Raw genomic sequence first — 18,641 nt, 5'->3', positions numbered from 1 at the left:
CCATGAAAGTTTTGCTGATAAGCGGAGCCAATAAAAGCGGCAGCAGTGCAGTGTAAACACACCTTGGCCCAGAGAGGGCCTTCTTTGGGCTGGATTTACATAAAGAGCCATCAGCCAGCCCACTCATTACCATCTTTTATATCCCCCAGTACTGGAGCAGCATCATGGCATAGTAGAACTATCCTCCTCCCCTCCACTGGCCTCTAAAACAGGTGTCAGCACTAGTCTGCTCCTCATCACACTGGACCTGCAGAGCCCAAACGGAACTTATTCTTTTTTTTTTACTTTTACTTCCCCCCGACGCCCCCTCCCCCCTTCTAGTTAGGCCTATGCTGTGTTTTTAATGTTCCCCAAAATGGTCTCCAAGCTGACATCCCTGCAGCAGGAGCTCCTCAGCGCCCTGCTGGACTCCGGGGTCACCAGGGAGGTTCTGATCCAAGCGCTGGACGACATGGACCCTCACATCCCGGCAGCCGGCTTCGGGGTCAAACTTGAGAGCTTGCCCCTGTCGCCCTCCCACAAGGGCAGCGGCGCCGAGTGCGACTCGAAGCCCGTCTTTCACACGCTCACCAACGGCCACGGCAAGGCCAAGCTGTCCGGGGACGAGGGCTCCGAGGACGGCGACGACTACGACACGCCGCCCATCCTCAAGGAACTCCAGTCGCTCAACACCGAGGAGGCGGCCGAGCAGAGGGCCGAGGTGGAGCGCATGTTGGCGTGAGTTCCCCCGCATTTTGCTTTTAATTAAATTAACAATCAGATTATATATGGATATTTTTTAACATTTAAAATAAGACAAATTTATCTCTATTTATTTGGGGTTGTTGGGATATTAATATGTAGGTCACGGGCCTGTACAGTTTCAGACGAATTATTGCTATACTTTATTTATTTGCGTCATTCATTATAAAGTACAATATATAACATAACGAAATGTTTAGGACCAAAATAGCACGACAATAATAATGTCAGTAATCATTTTATTTATTTCAAAAATACTCTCTGAGAGGTGGCGTTGGGGGTGACTCGTCACCGGAAAGAATCCCCACAACCAAACCACGTGTAGTTGAGTTATTATTAATTTTATTCTATAAATCATCAACTGAAAGATACACAGTGTCGTGCGATTAGACTTGAATGGAGATCTGGTTATTCATTGTCAAAAGTTATAAACTAACATCTCCCACTTAAGCAGCACACTTCCATGCGGGCCTCCACATTCTCCAAAACAAACAGACGCGCGGAGAGTCGCTGAAATTTATTTATGGGAGCTTCTCCTGCTTGTTTTATTGTTATTATTTTGGTTCAAAATTGACGAAAATGAGGCCGATGAAGGTGAGACTGTTTTGTGTCGGTTCCATGATTTAACTTTTGTTCTTTTTAGTGTCATATGTACTGTTCTTTGAAAACGAATACGCGGTGACGTGTCACTCAAACTTTTCTGTAAATTAAGTGATTTTAATTAGCCTTAAAATGGTAGTGTTATTATTACTATTTTGACTAATATTAACAAAAAGTGATGCAATTTCAACATGTCAAACTAAATTTATTACAAATGTGCAAAAAATGTGTGTAAAAGCCTTCCTTTTTAAGCACTTTCCTAACAAATACTGCAAAGTCCAAAGTTTTCCAGCACTTGAACTCACCTGGGGACATATTTGCAATATTCAAGTGGCTACAGCTGTGATAAACAAGAGTGTGGCCTTATTTGCCAACAAACAGGCCTCAAACTGGGAAATAACTATTAATCACATGATTCATAGAAATACAATTGTTTATAATGCATGTTGGTGAAAAGTATATTCAGTACTAAAGTTGTTTTTTTCCACTTTTATCTTGAACTGGTATAGAGAGGATCCATGGCGGGCCGCCCGCATGATCAAAGGTTACATGCAGCAGCACAATATTCCCCAGCGGGAGGTGGTGGACATCACCGGGCTCAACCAGTCGCACCTCTCCCAGCACCTCAACAAGGGTACGCCCATGAAGACGCAGAAGAGAGCGGCCCTCTACACTTGGTATGTGCGCAAGCAGCGGGAGATCCTCAGACGTAAGTTGACTTTTTGCTCATGTTTGCATGCAAAAGGCCCAATTCTGACCTGAAGCCCCAAGCGTCCTTACAGACTGTTACATTTCTCTAATATGGCTTGAAATATTACACCCTCCTTGGACTTTTTTAATATACTTTTATTGTAATTTTGGGCTATTACGTTGCAAAAGTCTTGGCCACCATTAGCTTTGTTGACCTTTTGAACTGCAACCATTTTGACTTAGTAGGAGAGAAAGAATAAGTACTGCAAAGCCATTAGGTTTGGATGGGAATCTGAATAAAGACATTTATTTAATGGAAGTGTCACCCTCAACTATAAGAAACACAACAGTTAAATGAGGTCACAGCTTATCATGCGCTACAGTGACGAAATACTGTTAGCATTACTATTATTTTCATGACCTTTCTGACTGAGATCAGCCGGCTTGGTAAGCAGAATATCATGCAATATTGTTGAGATTTTAGATTTAATGCCATTCTGATTCAATGGAACAATTGCTCTCCTTCAAACCAGGAAGTAAGCAACGTACTAGCAACCCCAAATGTCCGCTGAGGCTGAAGAAATCAGCTTATCATGCATTTTTGGAATTTTATATTTCTGTGATATCTGCAGATTCATTGAAATTCGGTGTGTGATGTGTTCTTATTGAGTTCAGCTGGCTTCACGAGCAGCATATCATGCACTATCATGACTAAATAATATTTTTACACATATGCAGATTTGATTAAGTTTTGCATCTGTGGATGAGCCGCCCTCCCATGAACCAGGAAGTAACCCGCTAAATAATAAACACAAATGTCCATTGAGGCGAGCTGCTGTAATGGTCTTTATAAATCTCTCTTTTTTTTGTTGTGGCCTAAAATGCCTGATTTCATAGCAGCTTTTTCAAAGTTGCAGTAAAAGTTGTGATGCTTTCAGGCATAGTCTTTTTTAATAACATGGCATCAGCTTGCAATTTATAAAATAGTTTTTTGTAATCTCAACCATTAAAATCACGTGATTCCAACAAATATAACAGAATATGCTGCATTTGCACATTAAACTCAAGTTCACAGCACATTATTCAACACAGACAGCCTGATTTGAGGTGTTTTTCCCAAAAATTGCATCATTTGTGTTTTTTAGTTAGCAGGTTACTTCTTGTTTTGAAGGAGAATCTTTGAAGGACATCTTTTGATGTCACGCAAATAAGAGTTTTCAGTTACGACAGTGCATGATATGTCACTTGCCAACTTTATTCCTGCTGAACTCCGGAATAAGACATTATTTCAACAGTTCTGCAGATATCACAGAAATAAGAGCCTCCAGGCCTTTGCAATGTAGCCATTATGCTAATTCACACAGCTAATTCACACAAATTCAACAAATCCTTGCAAATTATGCACCCCCTTTGACCATTGTTGTCCAATTTCCACAACTTGCACATTTTGGCCAATCATTGTAATTTTTGCCAATTAAATTTATCTTTGAGTACCGCTGCACGTCAATGACTTAACCAGTCAAATGTGCCTCTGCGTTGCCTCTCTTGTTAAGATGCTTTGCTCAGTCATTTTGTTTGTTATATGTTCTGTGACATCACTAGATTGAATGTAACTTTGTAGTTAAAAGAGTGACCCTCCCTTCGAACCAGAACAAATAGTGCCAACAGAGGTCTGTGCTCTACTGAGTGACACTCAGGTTATGGTATCTGGTTATAATAGCAATCATAAAACAACACATCTAATGGTGGGCTCAGACTTTTGCACAATTGTTGTTATTGTATTTTCTTAGACTGTTCCTTGACAACACAAACATTGCACAACTCCTTCCACGGTTGTAACAAACATGCCTTTTTCTTATTTTTGCAGAGTTCAACCAGGCAGTTCAAGGTTCTGGCAGCAATATGACAGACAAAGGCAATCAGGATCCGGTGTTTTTTTTCCCAGAGTTCAACCCGTCCGGTCAGGGCATGGGTCAGGCCGGCGAAGAGGTCGGTAGCGAGCCCTCCTGCAAGAAAATGAGACGTAACCGTTTCAAATGGGGGCCCGCGTCGCAGCAGATCCTCTACCAGGCCTATGAGAGGCAGAAGAATCCCAGCAAGGAGGAGAGGGAGGCTCTGGTGGAGGAGTGCAACAGGTTGGTGAACTACCAGAGCCCTCTTGTATAGAACTTATGTCGGCTCTGTTATGTTTAATGAATATATCTCCATTTCTCTTCCAGAGCCGAATGTCTCCAGAGGGGCGTGTCCCCGTCCAAAGCCCAAGGACTGGGCTCCAACCTGGTCACGGAGGTGCGTGTGTACAATTGGTTCGCCAACCGACGCAAGGAGGAGGCCTTCCGGCAGAAGCTGGCCATGGACGCCTACAGTACACCCACGCACAGCATCAACCCTCTGCTGTCCCACGGCTCTCCGCATCACCCGCAGACCAGCACTTCACCACCAAGTAAGATTATAAATAGCGTGTCGCTTTGTGCACAGCAAAACTGCTACCCAGTTATATGTATATTCATTTGTGTGAAATGGAAATGCACCAGAAATATAAAGGCTAGCATTGCGCCTTTATTTGTGTGTAAATAGATGCTCCTGTTTCCCTAACATCAGCAGATTTTTCTGTCTTCTTATTCATTTTTTCTAACATTAGAGAAACATACAGTATATCGTTCTCTATCTTGATGGAATACTTTTATTTCTCGGACATCTGCAGGTTTGTTGACGTTTTGGGTTAACTGTTCCAGCAAACAGCATATCATACACTAACTAGCTTGACAAAATATTCTTATTACTGTGACATCTAGAGATGGTTTGATGGTTTGCATTTAATGTCTTTTTATTCACTTTACTATACTTCCGTGAGGAAATCAGCAAATCATGAAGTATCATGATTAAATACATTTGTTTTCGTGACTTTTGCAGATTTGTTGAATTTTTGGTTCAACTATCTTCTCAGTTGTTTTTCTGGGTTCAGTGAAGCATTCAGCATATCATGCACTATCTTGACAAAATACTCTTTTGTCTGTCACATTTGCAGATTTGTTGAAATTTTGCTTCTAATATCATTATTACATTTTCCTGAAATCAGTGAATCAAACATCATATCATGATCTAAATATTGCTATTTCTGTGACAGTAACATCAAAGTACGCCAGCATAATAACATAATAATGATATGATTCGTAATATAACATATAAATAGGCCAGAGTCTTTTTCCTGGTCACTTGTTGCTAGGCAGAACTTGTGACGACACAATCAACAAAAAATGTTCATGCGTGCATTTGAACATAGGCAACATGGGTGAGCATGACATGCTGCCCCCACAACACGGAGAAAGTCAGCAGTAAGACAGCTGACTCGTTTATACACTTGAGTCTACGCCAGCTCTTCTCCATTCAGGGCTCATTGTACGATGGCCAGTTGGTCCACTTCCTGGTATCAAAGTTCCAAGAGAAGCTGTGGTAGGTATCAGCAAGCCTGTTTGCCGCCGTGTGTGAGAACGCGCTCGGGGAGGCTGCGTTGATGCGATCAGAGGCGCGTAGAAAGAGAGGACAAGTGATCAATGAGCGTGAGTGAGTGAGCTGAGCAAATGCCATTGTTATTCTGATCTTTGAAAACACACTGAGAACAATCCGCATTGTACCTGCAATCTCCACTCCAAAGTCAGCATGGAGGAGCATGACACAAAGGGCGGCCATCCCGTGACAGGGTTTGGGTCAGGCCAGGGTCAGGGGATGGTTAAAGGAGGAGGAGGGGGTGGGGTTAAGCAGGGCTCGGCCAGGTTACCACCACATAACGCCCTCATTTCCGCATTTCCTCCTCCTGTGCCTGTTGTTAATGACTCCAATCGGAGGCGTTGCCAAAACGAGGAAACGCCAGCGCGGTATTGCTGTGACCATTTCACCCCGACCTGGTGTTTGCTTTGGGAGTAATTAGTGTTGACAGAGTCTACCTGGTGTTTATACGACATAACAACAAAGCTGATAGGCTTGCCGAGCTTTATTCTCCGTGCCATCACTCACCCTCCATAAAAGTGGGATCGGCGAGCGCGGCTCACGGCCTATTGTGTCCACCCGTGTCCGAACACGATGTGAGCTTTGTCGGGAAAACAAACTGTTTGCCTTGGCTCGCTCTTTTTTACCTTGTGATAAACCACTTGTCTGTTTGCTCGGGCTCTCTGTTGCGTCGCCGTCGCTCGGAACACCTGACCAGGCTGTGACCTCGAGTTTGGAAGGACGGAAGGGTCTCAGCTGGCTGCTTACAAGGTGTCCTGCTGGCGTCCCGCCGACAGCATCAGCTGTTTTTCAGTGTCAGCCCAGGCTGGACAATAATACCCCTGCAGGGTTCCTCATTGCGTTGCTAGGGCACGGCCTGTATTATGCATGCTTAATGGACAATTAAAATCCTTTGGTACTACATCTCCCAGGCCTTTGATAAGGGGCTCCTCGGACTTCTTCTCTCTATACCTCTCCCCGGCGGGGGTCCCCATTGTCTGCTGTATTAGAAGACTGCAGTGACTGCAAACTAGGTTCATTTATCTCTGCTGGGCCCTTAAGGAGGGGACTCTTTTTACATCCCCCTTACCTTTATGGGCTGTAGTGTAGTAGCAGTGTCTGGTTGCAGACTTGGAGCAGCAGGAGCTGTCCACTGGGGTATTGGCTCTTTTTTTGCCAGACAGGACTGATGACCCTTTGCTGGCCAATAGAAAGAGAGATGGAGAGATGTTAATCCCCCCTTCTTGAGCCACCATCGCCACTGTGGTTCCTTCAGTCATACAAGAAAGGTCATCGCTGGGTCGGATCAAAGAATTCTACTCTCACGTTGGCAGTTTGTATTGATTGTGAATCACTCCGTGAAATAAGTAAATAGATCATCAAACGGTGCGATGTACTGTAGTTGTGACCTTTGACCCCTGACAGGAGGTGCACCTGCACAATTGAATGCAAAATGATCTGCCATTACAAACATAACGATACCCGGATTTTAAGGATTTTGTATTCTGCGTATATTTTAAATTATTTAAAAGTGAAAGACCATTTAGCATTTATTATTTAGGTATAATAATGATAAACTGTTAAACCTGGATATTGTTACTTTTCATGTACATACACCGCCATCACGCGTGTTAATTAACATGGGAAGTGCCTTGAACGCCTTCTGTTGTGCTTCTAATACAAACCAACAAAGCAAGACTCAAGGCTAAATGATGTATAGACTTTCAATTATTATTATTTATTCTAAATTATTTCAATAATTTGAACAAATTATGTTTACACTGTACATTGTTCATATTTGATGTCATCTATTTATTCTGCACATTATTATTTATTATTATACGGGAGCCAGGCAACGACATTTCGACAATTTCACTGCTGTGTTATTGTGCAATGACAATAAAGAAAGTCTATCTATCTATCTATATCTATATCTAAAAATCATGCGATGTCCCATCATCATGATAGTTACATATTTTGACATATTATGACACTGACATATTTTGGTCTTAGGTGCTGAATTTTATTTGCCACTACCCTGTGCAGTTATCTTCCTACATGTTTTTTATGATTATATTGTATTTTGTTATTTTATGCTGAGGTTCGAAGAATGTGTTGCATACAGTATTGAATCCTATTAAATTGTGTATACTAAATATTCTGTCTTTGGACACATGCATTGGGAGTGTGTCCTTATGTAATATATGCACACTGTCGCTTGTGTTGACTGAGGCTAATGAAGTCATCCATCCAGTTTAGGGCATCTCACAATGAGGTGTGAATCTCCACAAACACATCAATTTTACTTAAGCTCCCTTTCTGACACCATAGCAACTCAACATTTGAAGAAAAGCTGGATTTTCTACCGTATAAATGCAGCGGAACCGAGTCGGCGCTGTGTAAGCTTTCAGAATCTGCACACTCGGATCCTGTAGCAGGTTGTGGGGGCGATTTCCGTGGGCAGCCCGCCTGCTCTCAGTCACCTTAGGGCTAGTTACACTTAGAAAAGATGGCCCGCTGCTGCAAAAAGAAGACGGGGTACGTCCTGCGGAGACCCAGGAGGTCTCTTATATGCAAGCCCACTACAATGAGGCCGGCCTGGGGTTGGGGAGGCAGGCTTTGATAGTACATGGCTCACACAGGGAGCTGGAGGCCTTTAAGCTGCTCCACTCTCTCGCTACCACTTCCCTCCTTAAAGTTCTCGCCCTCCCCCCTGCTCTCCTTCTGCTCCTTCTGAATGACACTTTATTTTCAACCAAACCTCCAAATTTAAACTTCTAGTGTCTCCGCTGGCAGCCTTTAAACGCATCTTAGAAGTTGTCCCAGCAGTTAGAATTATGACCAGAAAAACAAAACGGGGCCTGAATAGCATCCTTTTCTCCCTCTGATGCTTTAAGAGGTCGAGATAACTGCCATTTTATGAGCACCCTTCCATTGTGTGGCCGTGGGGGTCATGAGTCCAATGGAGTGCTTTATTGTCTTGCGGCTGTGTTTACAATGCCCGGCGGAGTGTTGCGGGGCCACGACTATGTTGCGGAGACAATATGAAGTCGGGAGGGCCGGACAAAATGGAGGACGGATATAAATCAGGCTTAAATGGCTGGTTTGTTTTTAATTTGACATTTGAAATTTAGGTGTAGGTGTTCACTATGTGATTTTTTTCACCCCTATTTTTTAATGTATTCAAGCGTTTAGGTGATCCTTTCAGTCTTAGTAGCAGTTAAGCTAAGATAAATGTTGTAGTTAGTTTGCTTGTGTTATTTAGAACTACTGATGTGTTTTCTGCAGTAGTTTGGAAAGTGTGAGGTGCAGCAGCTTGAAAAAAATAAAGACGGATTGTATTTTTACACCTGCTAAGGTGGCTTTCAGCGATACTAAAGGCAAAAGTTAATTTAAGAATACAATCCAATGAATAAAATAGTTAAAATAAATGAAAGGATGCTCAATATTGGCCCAATACCTCAATTTCCGATGCCAAGATCAGCAAATATCGATACGTCTAACATGACATGTCTCCCGTGGGGGAATGAACACGTATATGTTGTATACTGCATATTTTAAATATTATTATTTAATATTTAAATATTTATTTAATATTTTTAATAATTTGGTTTTCATGATCTGGAAAATATCTGCATTGTTATGCTGATATGGGGCCGATAATTATCAGTATGGATAATTATCATCCCTAATATATATATGATATTAAATGTAAGTATATTTATAACATAAAAATACATACTGTAGTTTGTTTGGTGTCAGAACTCACTGTAATTTGTTGAAAAATGTACCCGTATATTTCATTATTTTAACAACCAAAATAAAAAAACAGGGCTACTTTAAATGATCATTGATAAATGGTTCAATGCCGCTCACACCAGTACGTAATAGATATCGCACCTTGAGTGTCTGCTTCACAGGAATAGATAAACTACCCGAGGCTCTCCTTTTTCATCCACCAACATCCTGTTCCAGTTTCCAGCAGTGACACAAAATCAATGAGTCTATCACTGCTCACATTTAGTGTCATCACCTCACCCCGTTTCTTTATCGCCAACCTGTCCGTATGCGACCATGCATCCCTGCGCTAGGGAGTTCCCGCTGCCTCACCTGGGTCACAGACTGGAAGATGGGAGATCTAGAGCGCAAACAAAACCTGTCTCTGCAACCGGCACAGTGTGTGTTGTGTGTGTGCGTGAGAGCGCAGGATAAGAATGTGTTTGACATTGCTTGTAATTGTGTAATATTTACTCTGTTGATATCAGAGGGGCCTTGCATCAGTAAACATGCATCTGATTGTCAGTGGTGTTGGTCAGGTGGGAGGGCTCGCATTCCTTTAGACCTCCAATAAGACACCCCAAGGAGTCCAGACATGGTATTCTAACCAGGCACTGTGAATGTGGTGACCATAATGTTGCTGGGAGTTTTTGGACAGTGCGTGTAATCACACACAGTGCACGGCCTTGGCTGAGCTAAGCAGATAGCACCGATGGACACGGGTCAATGTGTTTGTTTGCTCTGGCCTTCCTCGCTCTGAGGCAAAGAGCGAGCAGGTGAGCTCAGTCGATGACGACAAGACCGCTACAATCTGTAGTAGAAGTTCTAGAGCAGCATTTTGCGACTGCTACATCATGACCTATTGTGGTCTGTTATAGACTTAGTAGAGTATACGCCCCCAAGGTCAAACTAGTGCTCGATTTGAACTTCCTGGTTCACAGAGGACGCATGATGGAAGATGTTAAAAATGCCTACCTTGTGGAGGTGACAACTGACAATAAATTCCTCTGATTATATAAATATATATTCTAAGGGTAAAATGTGTCGTTTACTAAGTTGTTAATCATGCATTAAAAAGACATTCAGTTGCGAGGAGCATTACGATAACAATCAAGAGTAACAATGGATTAAAATACCTCATTTTAATGTTTAATATTTCAGATTTCATTTGAGTGGCCTCTATGTGTTGCTGATTTATCCTGTCCATGCATTTTTTTGTCGAGTGAGACTACTGATAACCTGCCATGGGTCCAAATAAAGTTGCAATTATGTACGGGAAGTCCACATCAACAAGAAGTTCAATATAGCATTGTTTTCTATAATAACTATAATTATTCCCCATAAAATCTAGGGAATTTTTAGGTGTGTGGAACAGGTTAAATGTATTTACATTATTTCTCTTGTGACAAATTGCCTCCCTTTTTGGATAAATAACAAACAATAACAAAAAACGAGGTACCACAGTACAGCATTCACTCCCCCACATATTTCCTGATTTATTTATTTTTCTTTATTTTAGTTTTTTTACATGGTAATTCACTATCTGCAGGAGAAAAGATATGAACCCAGCAGAGAGTAATACTTTCCAGCAGGAAGATGCTTTGACAAGATATAACTTTGTGTAACTGTATCTGCGTTTTTTCCCTCAATTTGCTGTGAGTACAGAAACACTTTATAAGTTGGCAAAGCTAATAGGTATAATGACAACAAAGTATATTTTTATGGATACATTTTGAACATTCACATCCCCCACAAAGACAATAGAAATCATTACTGCTATTCCAATTGGTGTTTCAGGTGTGTAATAATAACCTAATAATGTGAAACTTTTATGAAAAAGCGTCAAATAATGCCAGTGTATATGGTGCTCCATGAAATCTCTCACTAATGTCGTCTCTTTGCGTATGTCAGTGCGATACAGCCAGGGTCCCGGCGAGGTCACGTCCTCCACCAGCATCAGCCACCATGTCAGCAGTGCCATGGCCACCACCCAGTCAGCGCTCCAGGAGGTTTCTCCGGGAGGACTGGACCCCAGCCACAGTCTGCTGTCACCTGACGCCAAGATGGTGAGTGAGCACACCTGGGGCCCCCCCTCCGTCACCCTCAGATTAGATAAGAGCGACCCTGCATTTAGCATAAAGCTCCTCTCCCATGGAGACAACAATTAGCACATTGTGGATTTGGATACTGCGCTGACTCGTAGCGTGCACCATGGCAGTGGCAGCAGGCGTGCGCGTCCTTTGGGCCAACAAAGAAACATTCTCCCCTTATTGATTAAACGCCAAATGGATTGCTGCCAGATAAATGACGCATACATTTGATTCTGTTTTTTTTTTTTTTTTTAGTTTCTTTCCTCTGCCCTGGTCTAATATTTGGTTTGTGACAAGGAAACGTGTGTGCAGCATTTGGAAGGTGGTGTAACTGTGCTTTCCATGTGATGAGTCACAGTACTGAAGCACTTTGAAGACATACAACACAACCCTTGACAACTATTTGACTGTTTACAAAGCTCCTTCTATTCTTTTATTTTAATTGTCACCAAAATATTTCACCATTTATCATGCCAAGAGTAGTAGGACCACCCTGGGAAGGACAAAAGTGCCGCTGCACATAATTTTAGTATGTTTTCTTTCTTTTTTTTCCATAGCAGTGTTTTGCCTTTTTCTACAGGAATTAAGTAAACATCGACATGTACCACCCATCATTAGGGTGGTACATTCCTTCATGATATTTTTTTCAATACCAGAATTTTTATGGAATTCTATTTATTGATTAATTGATCAGTTTGATTTAAAAAAAAATATATACATGAATTTTACTGATTTAGTTTATTTTAGTGTTTTTGTATTATTAATGTAATTAAATAATTCTATTTATTTTTATTGTGTGATCCTTCAACCCCAATTTATTTTTAACTATTTATACACTATTTATTTATTTATTGTATTTAGTTATTTTAATCTGTATTTTTTATAGCACTGGATTTTTTTCAACCTTTTTTATCATTCCATATTATACAAAATTATATAAATATATTGATTTATTTATTGATGTTACATTTTCCTTAATATTTTAGTGTCTACCGTATATTCCGGACTTGGGCGTATCTGATTATACATACAAATTTACAAAGAAAAAATATTTTGGGTGTCTATAACTTGCAGGTGTCCACGTTGTTACATGGAATATTTACAGAGAAAGACGCACTATAAACCTTGCAATCCTACCTACACTCGGTGTTCCTAGCATGCGTTTTTAGCTCAACATGATCGCTCTCTAAGACTACAAGGCGTCATATTAGCATCCACGTCACTACTTCCTGAATCTGTTCTTAAAGAGTTTGTAAATTGATTAAAATTGTAATTGTTTGTAGTTATTGGTCATTGCATGCAAGGCTGTTGTTTGTGAAAAAAATATTTTAATTCATATAATATCTTGTCCCAGATCTCAGGTTCGGGCGGAGGCCTACCCCCAGTGAGCACGCTGACCAACATCCACAGTTCTCATCACAGCCACCAGCAGACACAAAACCTCATCATGCCTCTCTCTGGAGTCATGGCCATCGCACAGAGTATGTCCTCCCTACCACAAGCAGCATATTTTGTCTTTTGGGTCTCCCTGTGTGATGAACCGCATGATGCTTCGCCGCCAGGTTTAAACACGTCGCAGTCTCAGACGGTGCCGGTGATCAACAGCGTGGCGGGCAGCTTGGCGGCGCTGCAACCCGTCCAGTTCTCCCAGCAGTTGCACAGTCCGCACCAGCAGAGCCTGATGCAGCAGTCGCCCAGTCACATGAGCCAGCAGCCCTTCATGGCCACCGTCACACACTCGCACAGTCAGTAGCAACAACATTTTCTAAACTGGCCCTCTAATGAAGTATTTATTATTATTACAGCTAATAGGCAAGCTGCTTAATATGGCACAATCAGCCCTCACAATCACAACCCTAAAAATATTTTATTTAGTATAGTATTTTTTGTATATTTTTATTTTTTTTCCCCACAATACGTTGGGGTATTTATATTTATGTAAATGTTGTTTTTTTCAATTTTTTAAAGAAGGGGATGATCAAATATACTGGAAAATAATATTACATTAATATATTTAATAATATAAACAAAAATAGCAAGCTAAAAATATATACAATTATTTTTACAATATTGGAAAATATTAAATATATGCAACTAAATATTTTAACAATAATACAATTGACATAATATGTTGTAAATAAACACATATGTAATTAATAATAAGTAATTAATAATAATAATTTGAATGTATTTAAATTTCACATCCTAATAAAATAATAACAATAACAATTAAAACATTAATAATATAAACAAAAATAGCAAGCTAAAAATATATACAATTATTTGCAACCTTTTTTACAATATTGGAAAATATTAAATATATGCAACTAAATATTTTAACAATATTACAATTGACATATGTTGTAAATAAACACATATAAGTAATTAATAATTAATAATAAGTAATTAATGTATTTAAATTTCACATACTAATGAAATAATAACAATAATAAGTAATTAATAATACGTAATTAATAAAAATTTTAATGTATATAAATTTCACATCCTAATAAAATAATAACAATAATAATTAAAACATTAATAATATAAACAAAAATAGCAAGCTAAAAATATATACAATAATTTGCAAATTTTTTTTACAATATTGGAAAATATTAAATATATGCAGCTAAATATTTTAACAATATTACAATTGACATATGTTGTAAATAAACACATATAAGTAATTAATAATACGTAATTAATAACAATTTTAATGTATTTAAATTTCACATCCTAATAAAATAATAACAATAATAATTAAAACATTAATAATATAAACAAAAATAGCAAGCTAAAAATATATACAATAATTTGCAACCTTTTTTTACAGTATCGGAAAATATTGAATATATGCAACTAAATATTTTAACAATATTACAATTGTAATATTGTAACATATTATGACATAATATGTTGTAAATAAACACATATAAGTAATTAATAATTAATAATAAGTAATTAATGTATTTAAATTTCACATACTAATGAAATAATAACAATAATAATTAAAACAGTGAGTGTGAATGGTTGTTTGTCTATATGTGCCCTGTGATTGGCTGGCCACCAGTCCAGGGTGTACCCCGCCTCTCGCCCAAAGACAGCTGGGATAGGCTCCAGCAACCCCTGCGACCCTCTTGAGGAAAAGCGGTAGAAAATGAATGAATGAATGAATAAATGAATAATTAAAAGTGAAAAAAGTAATTAATGTCAGAGATTTTGAGAGGGAATCAAAAGGCAGCGAAAGGTGTGTCCCAATACTTCTGTCTAGAAAGCCACTCATTCATCATAAATGTTCCTGTCCTCCCCAGTGTACCCTCACAAGCAGGAGCCTCCCCAATATTCGCACCCGTCGCGCTTCCCCTCGGCCATGGTGGTGACCGACGCCAACAGCATCAGCACACTCAGCTCCATGTCCTCCAGCAAGTCGGTGAGCTCCTCTGACACGCCCCTCTGTCCAGCTCCTCCTCGTACTCCTTATGCTCCTCTACACCTCATGACGCAGTGTCGATGCTGATATTTGCATGCCGCGTACACTTGATAACCAGGAAGTACACGGCACCAAGAGAGCTTTGTGTGTGTGTGTTATGATGTGGTGTGTTGACTTGTGTAATTCCTGTCACATTAGGACGCTCCAGTAAACAAGATGGTGCAACTCGGGAGTCTCTCCTGGGTAAATACTGTTTTATTAGTTGAGTTTGTCACCCCCCACCCCTCAAGAAATGCTCTCTATGTGGGACAAAAGGATAGGTGGCACACTCCTCTCCTCTATCCTTCCATTTCCTCTCCAATCACTGGCTCGCTCCTTCAAGCTGAACGTGCCGTGATTGATGCCACCCTCCTTTGCAGCAGGAAATGAGCCTCGCTCTTCTAATCAAACTTCTCAAACTCGGTGGAGCTTTTGCTTTCTGTCATGCTACGCTCAGATGAGCACGGCTGACTGATACTGGCGGTGATACTGGTGGTGATACTGGTGGTAGGGGGTGGGAGCAACTTTCTGCCTCTTCTTCTTCTTCTTTTTGACTGCATTGCTTCCTCTTTCCGACTTCACTGATCACTCTAGCCTGAAACGTCATCATCAGTGGTGCGTTCACACGCTCAATTTCCCACGCTGAGGCCCACTGCATGATTGATGGGGGCATCCCTGTGGCTTGGTGGGTGCTTCAACAGAAACAGCATATGTTTATCCGCTATTCCATGTAGATTACATATTTACATATATGTCTTCTTATATTATATTACATTACATTATATTATGTTATAAAATCAAAAAATGTGATTGACACCTGCAATATTTATAATATTTTCTAAAAAAAAAATCCATTCACATGTTCACTACAATATGCACATTTTTAAAGCAGAAAAAATGCAATTCTGATAATATGCATAAAATCCATTGACATACAATTTCAATATTTAGAATAATATTGTACAAAAACAGAAAGTAAAATGTAAAAAAAGAACAAAAAAAGTCAAATATTTAAAATAAAATCCAAATTTATTGACGTACACACAGTACAATTTTAATATTTAGAATAAAATTGTACAAAAAACAGAAAATAAACTGTAAAAAAATAACAAAAAAGTAAAATATTTAAAATAAAATCAAAATCCACTGTAAAATGTACACTGTATCCTAAAATTAAAAAAATAGATATTTAAAATACAGTTTTAAAAAACCCATTGATATATATTACAGTAGGGGTGTCACAAGATCTCATGAGATGAAAAAACGTGGCCCTTTTGTGAGTCATACAGTGGTCTTTGTCTCGGTGGGTGGAGGCGGGGCCTCTTGCGCACACAGAGTGCATATGAGTGTAACCTAGCAGATACAACATATACAGTAGATTGCAATATATCATCATATTATCATGCAACATATTATCATCATCATCCATCCGTTTTCTTTGCCGCTTATCCTCGCTAGGGACGCGGGGGTACGCTGGAGCCTATCCCAGATGACTTCGGGCGAGAGGCGGGGTACACCCTGGACTGGTCGCCAGCGGGGCACATATAGACACCCTTAACGGCACCCCCTAACTAGTATGTGATGTACACATACTAGTATGTATGAACAGAATGACTGAGCAAAACAAGCCGGAGTTGGTCAAGTCGTAGCGTTGCGGTGTTGTAGAGCAAAGTGATGGAGTCGTGGGAGTGAGCCCTTCAAAGTAGACATAGAAATCTTCAGGTGAAAATAATAATAATAATAATATTAGATGGTATTGGAAGGGAAATGGTATGATTTGAAAGAACAGGAAGATGTCAAAATAAAACAAAACAAAAAATACCTGGCCAGAAAAGAAACAACCTTAAAAATATTTAAAAATATGTTTTAGTGTAATAAAATATTGTAGTAATATTTAGTATATTTTTGCATTTTTTTAGTTTTTTTCCCTTCAGTACTTTGGGGTAGTTATATTTATATAAATGTTGTTTTGTTCAATTTTTTAAAAAAGAGGATGATCAAATATACTGGAAAATAATATTACATTAATATATTTACTAATATAAACAAAAATAGCAAGCTAAAAATATATAATTTTTTTTACAATATTGGAAAATATTAAATATATGCAACTAAATTTTTTTAACAATATTACAATTAACATAATATGTTGTAAATAAACACATATACAAGTAATTAATAATAACAATTTTAATGTGTTTAAATTTCACATACTAATAAAATAATAACAATAATAATTAAAACATAAAAAAATAATTGAGAGATTTTGAGAGGGAGTCAAAAGGCCTTGTATTGATGAGACTGCAATGTGCGTCTTGGTATGATTTGATTGATTGAAGCAACAATTAGTCCATCAAGGCCCTCCCAGGTATTTCCTTATCAGGTGCAGCCTTCTTCCCAACGTGCTCAGCCTTTTTTTTTTTTTTTTTTTTTTACAACACTCCCTGTTTACCGAGCAAGCCTCCATTCTACCTGCCGCATTCACCTTCCTGCGTCTCCATTATGAGCGAGCCGGGTCTCGGCCGCAGGTCACCTTTTTTATCAGGTGTTTGCGGGGCCGCGACGCTGGAGGTCAGCTGCAGAAATAAATTCCACAAACAATCTTAGAGGAGAGGGGCGAGGAATTTATTTGGGCAGGTGTGTCTCACCGAGGGCTGTTTGCGTAGGTTTTGTGTGTCAGGAAGTGTCACATGACCCGACTGCTTTTATTGTTTTATGTAACTGTGCCCTACTTTTTTTTTTTCCAGTGTCCTCTTCAAGCTTGGTGAGAGCGTGCACACCTGACCTCCTCGCTGCCCGGCAACCGCAGCGCATTTTTTCCACCCTCTTCCTCCTCCCGGTGTAACCATGGCAACTGTTAATGTGGATGATGAAGTCAGTGGACAAACAAGAGGAGCAGCGAGGTCACATGATCAAGCTGGATGGCTGATTTCCAACACAGTATTTCCTCGGTGACCCCCTTTTTGCAAAGGAACAAACAAACAAAAAAAAACATTTGAAAGCGGAAGTCTTTGAACTGTGCGACAATCCCGACACGTTTGATCTCGTGGATGATTGCCTTCTTCTCCACAAAGTCTTCCATGTTTGCCGAATGCCTGCGAGGTGTTTTTTTTCTTGTGTGCATACTGTGATATATTTTTTTGACAATCTTGAGAGGACTATGCAAAGTTGTGCAAGACTATAAATAATGAATACATATATACTGTACATATATATATATATATGATGTTATACATGCACTATACGAGTGAAGGCACCAAAACAAGGCAGTTGTGCTTCAAGCTGCCTGCAGACAAAAAAAAAACAAAAAAACAAATACACTACAAGTTTGCCCCCCCCGGACAGCCATGTTTTGGTATGGTTCATAATTCTGCCCCATCATCCCAGCTTGAATGAAAACATAAATTGTTGTCGTGAGCAGCTCTTGTCACACTGGAATCCACCCCCAAGCGGAGGGGGGGGGGAGTCTGGGTGTCCCAACAGCCATTCTTAACAGTATTAGAAAATCCCAGTGTCCCCACCCTCGTACCCACTCACCCACCCTTCTCCAGTTGAGCATTAGGTCATTATTAGTTCAAGTCGTTGTTGTGACTGTTATCCGCTTACTGCCATCTGATCGGAGGGCGCTCGTACGTCTGATTTGCTGTATTATTTTTGTATAAAGTCATAAATCAATCGTAAATCATTATTTATACCTTCTCAGAAAATATTGAGTAAAAGTTTTGTTTTTCAAAGTGAACAAAGTGTTTTGCTCTGCTTGTGTTACACATACAATACATTTAAAAGCA

At 39.7% G+C, this 18,641-nt stretch overlaps 1 protein-coding gene across 3 annotated transcripts; it reads left to right on the top strand.

Annotated features, from left to right (window-relative positions):
• The first annotated feature begins 291 nt into the window (after nt 1-291).
• On the top strand, nt 292-18,587 carry hnf1ba (HNF1 homeobox Ba). Of its 3 annotated transcripts, XM_058080412.2 has the most exons (10): nt 292-717; nt 1,851-2,050; nt 3,899-4,166; nt 4,251-4,474; nt 11,206-11,360; nt 12,739-12,865; nt 12,947-13,129; nt 14,696-14,814; nt 15,013-15,057; nt 17,601-18,587. In XM_058080412.2, the coding sequence occupies exons 1-10, from the start codon at nt 344-346 to the stop codon at nt 17,619-17,621; spliced, it is 1,716 nt and encodes a 571-aa protein (XP_057936395.2). In that variant the 5' UTR covers nt 292-343; the 3' UTR covers nt 17,622-18,587. The 3 variants fall into 3 exon arrangements, with proteins under 3 accessions (XP_057936395.2, XP_057936392.2, XP_057936394.2); XM_058080409.2 differs by having other exon boundaries at nt 12,739-13,129; XM_058080411.2 differs by lacking the exon at nt 15,013-15,057 and having other exon boundaries at nt 12,739-13,129.
• Nucleotides 18,588-18,641: the final 54 nt, after the last annotated feature.

The sequence above is a fragment of the Doryrhamphus excisus genome, linkage group LG8 (assembly GCF_037039965.1).
Source record: "Doryrhamphus excisus strain RoL-2023G ecotype Guam linkage group LG8, RoL_Dexc_Guam_v1.1, whole genome shotgun sequence".
NCBI classification, from domain to species: domain Eukaryota; kingdom Metazoa; phylum Chordata; class Actinopteri; order Syngnathiformes; family Syngnathidae; genus Doryrhamphus; species Doryrhamphus excisus.
The sequence above is the reverse complement of the archived record's forward strand: the minus strand, read 5'-3'. Positions and strand labels throughout refer to the sequence as shown.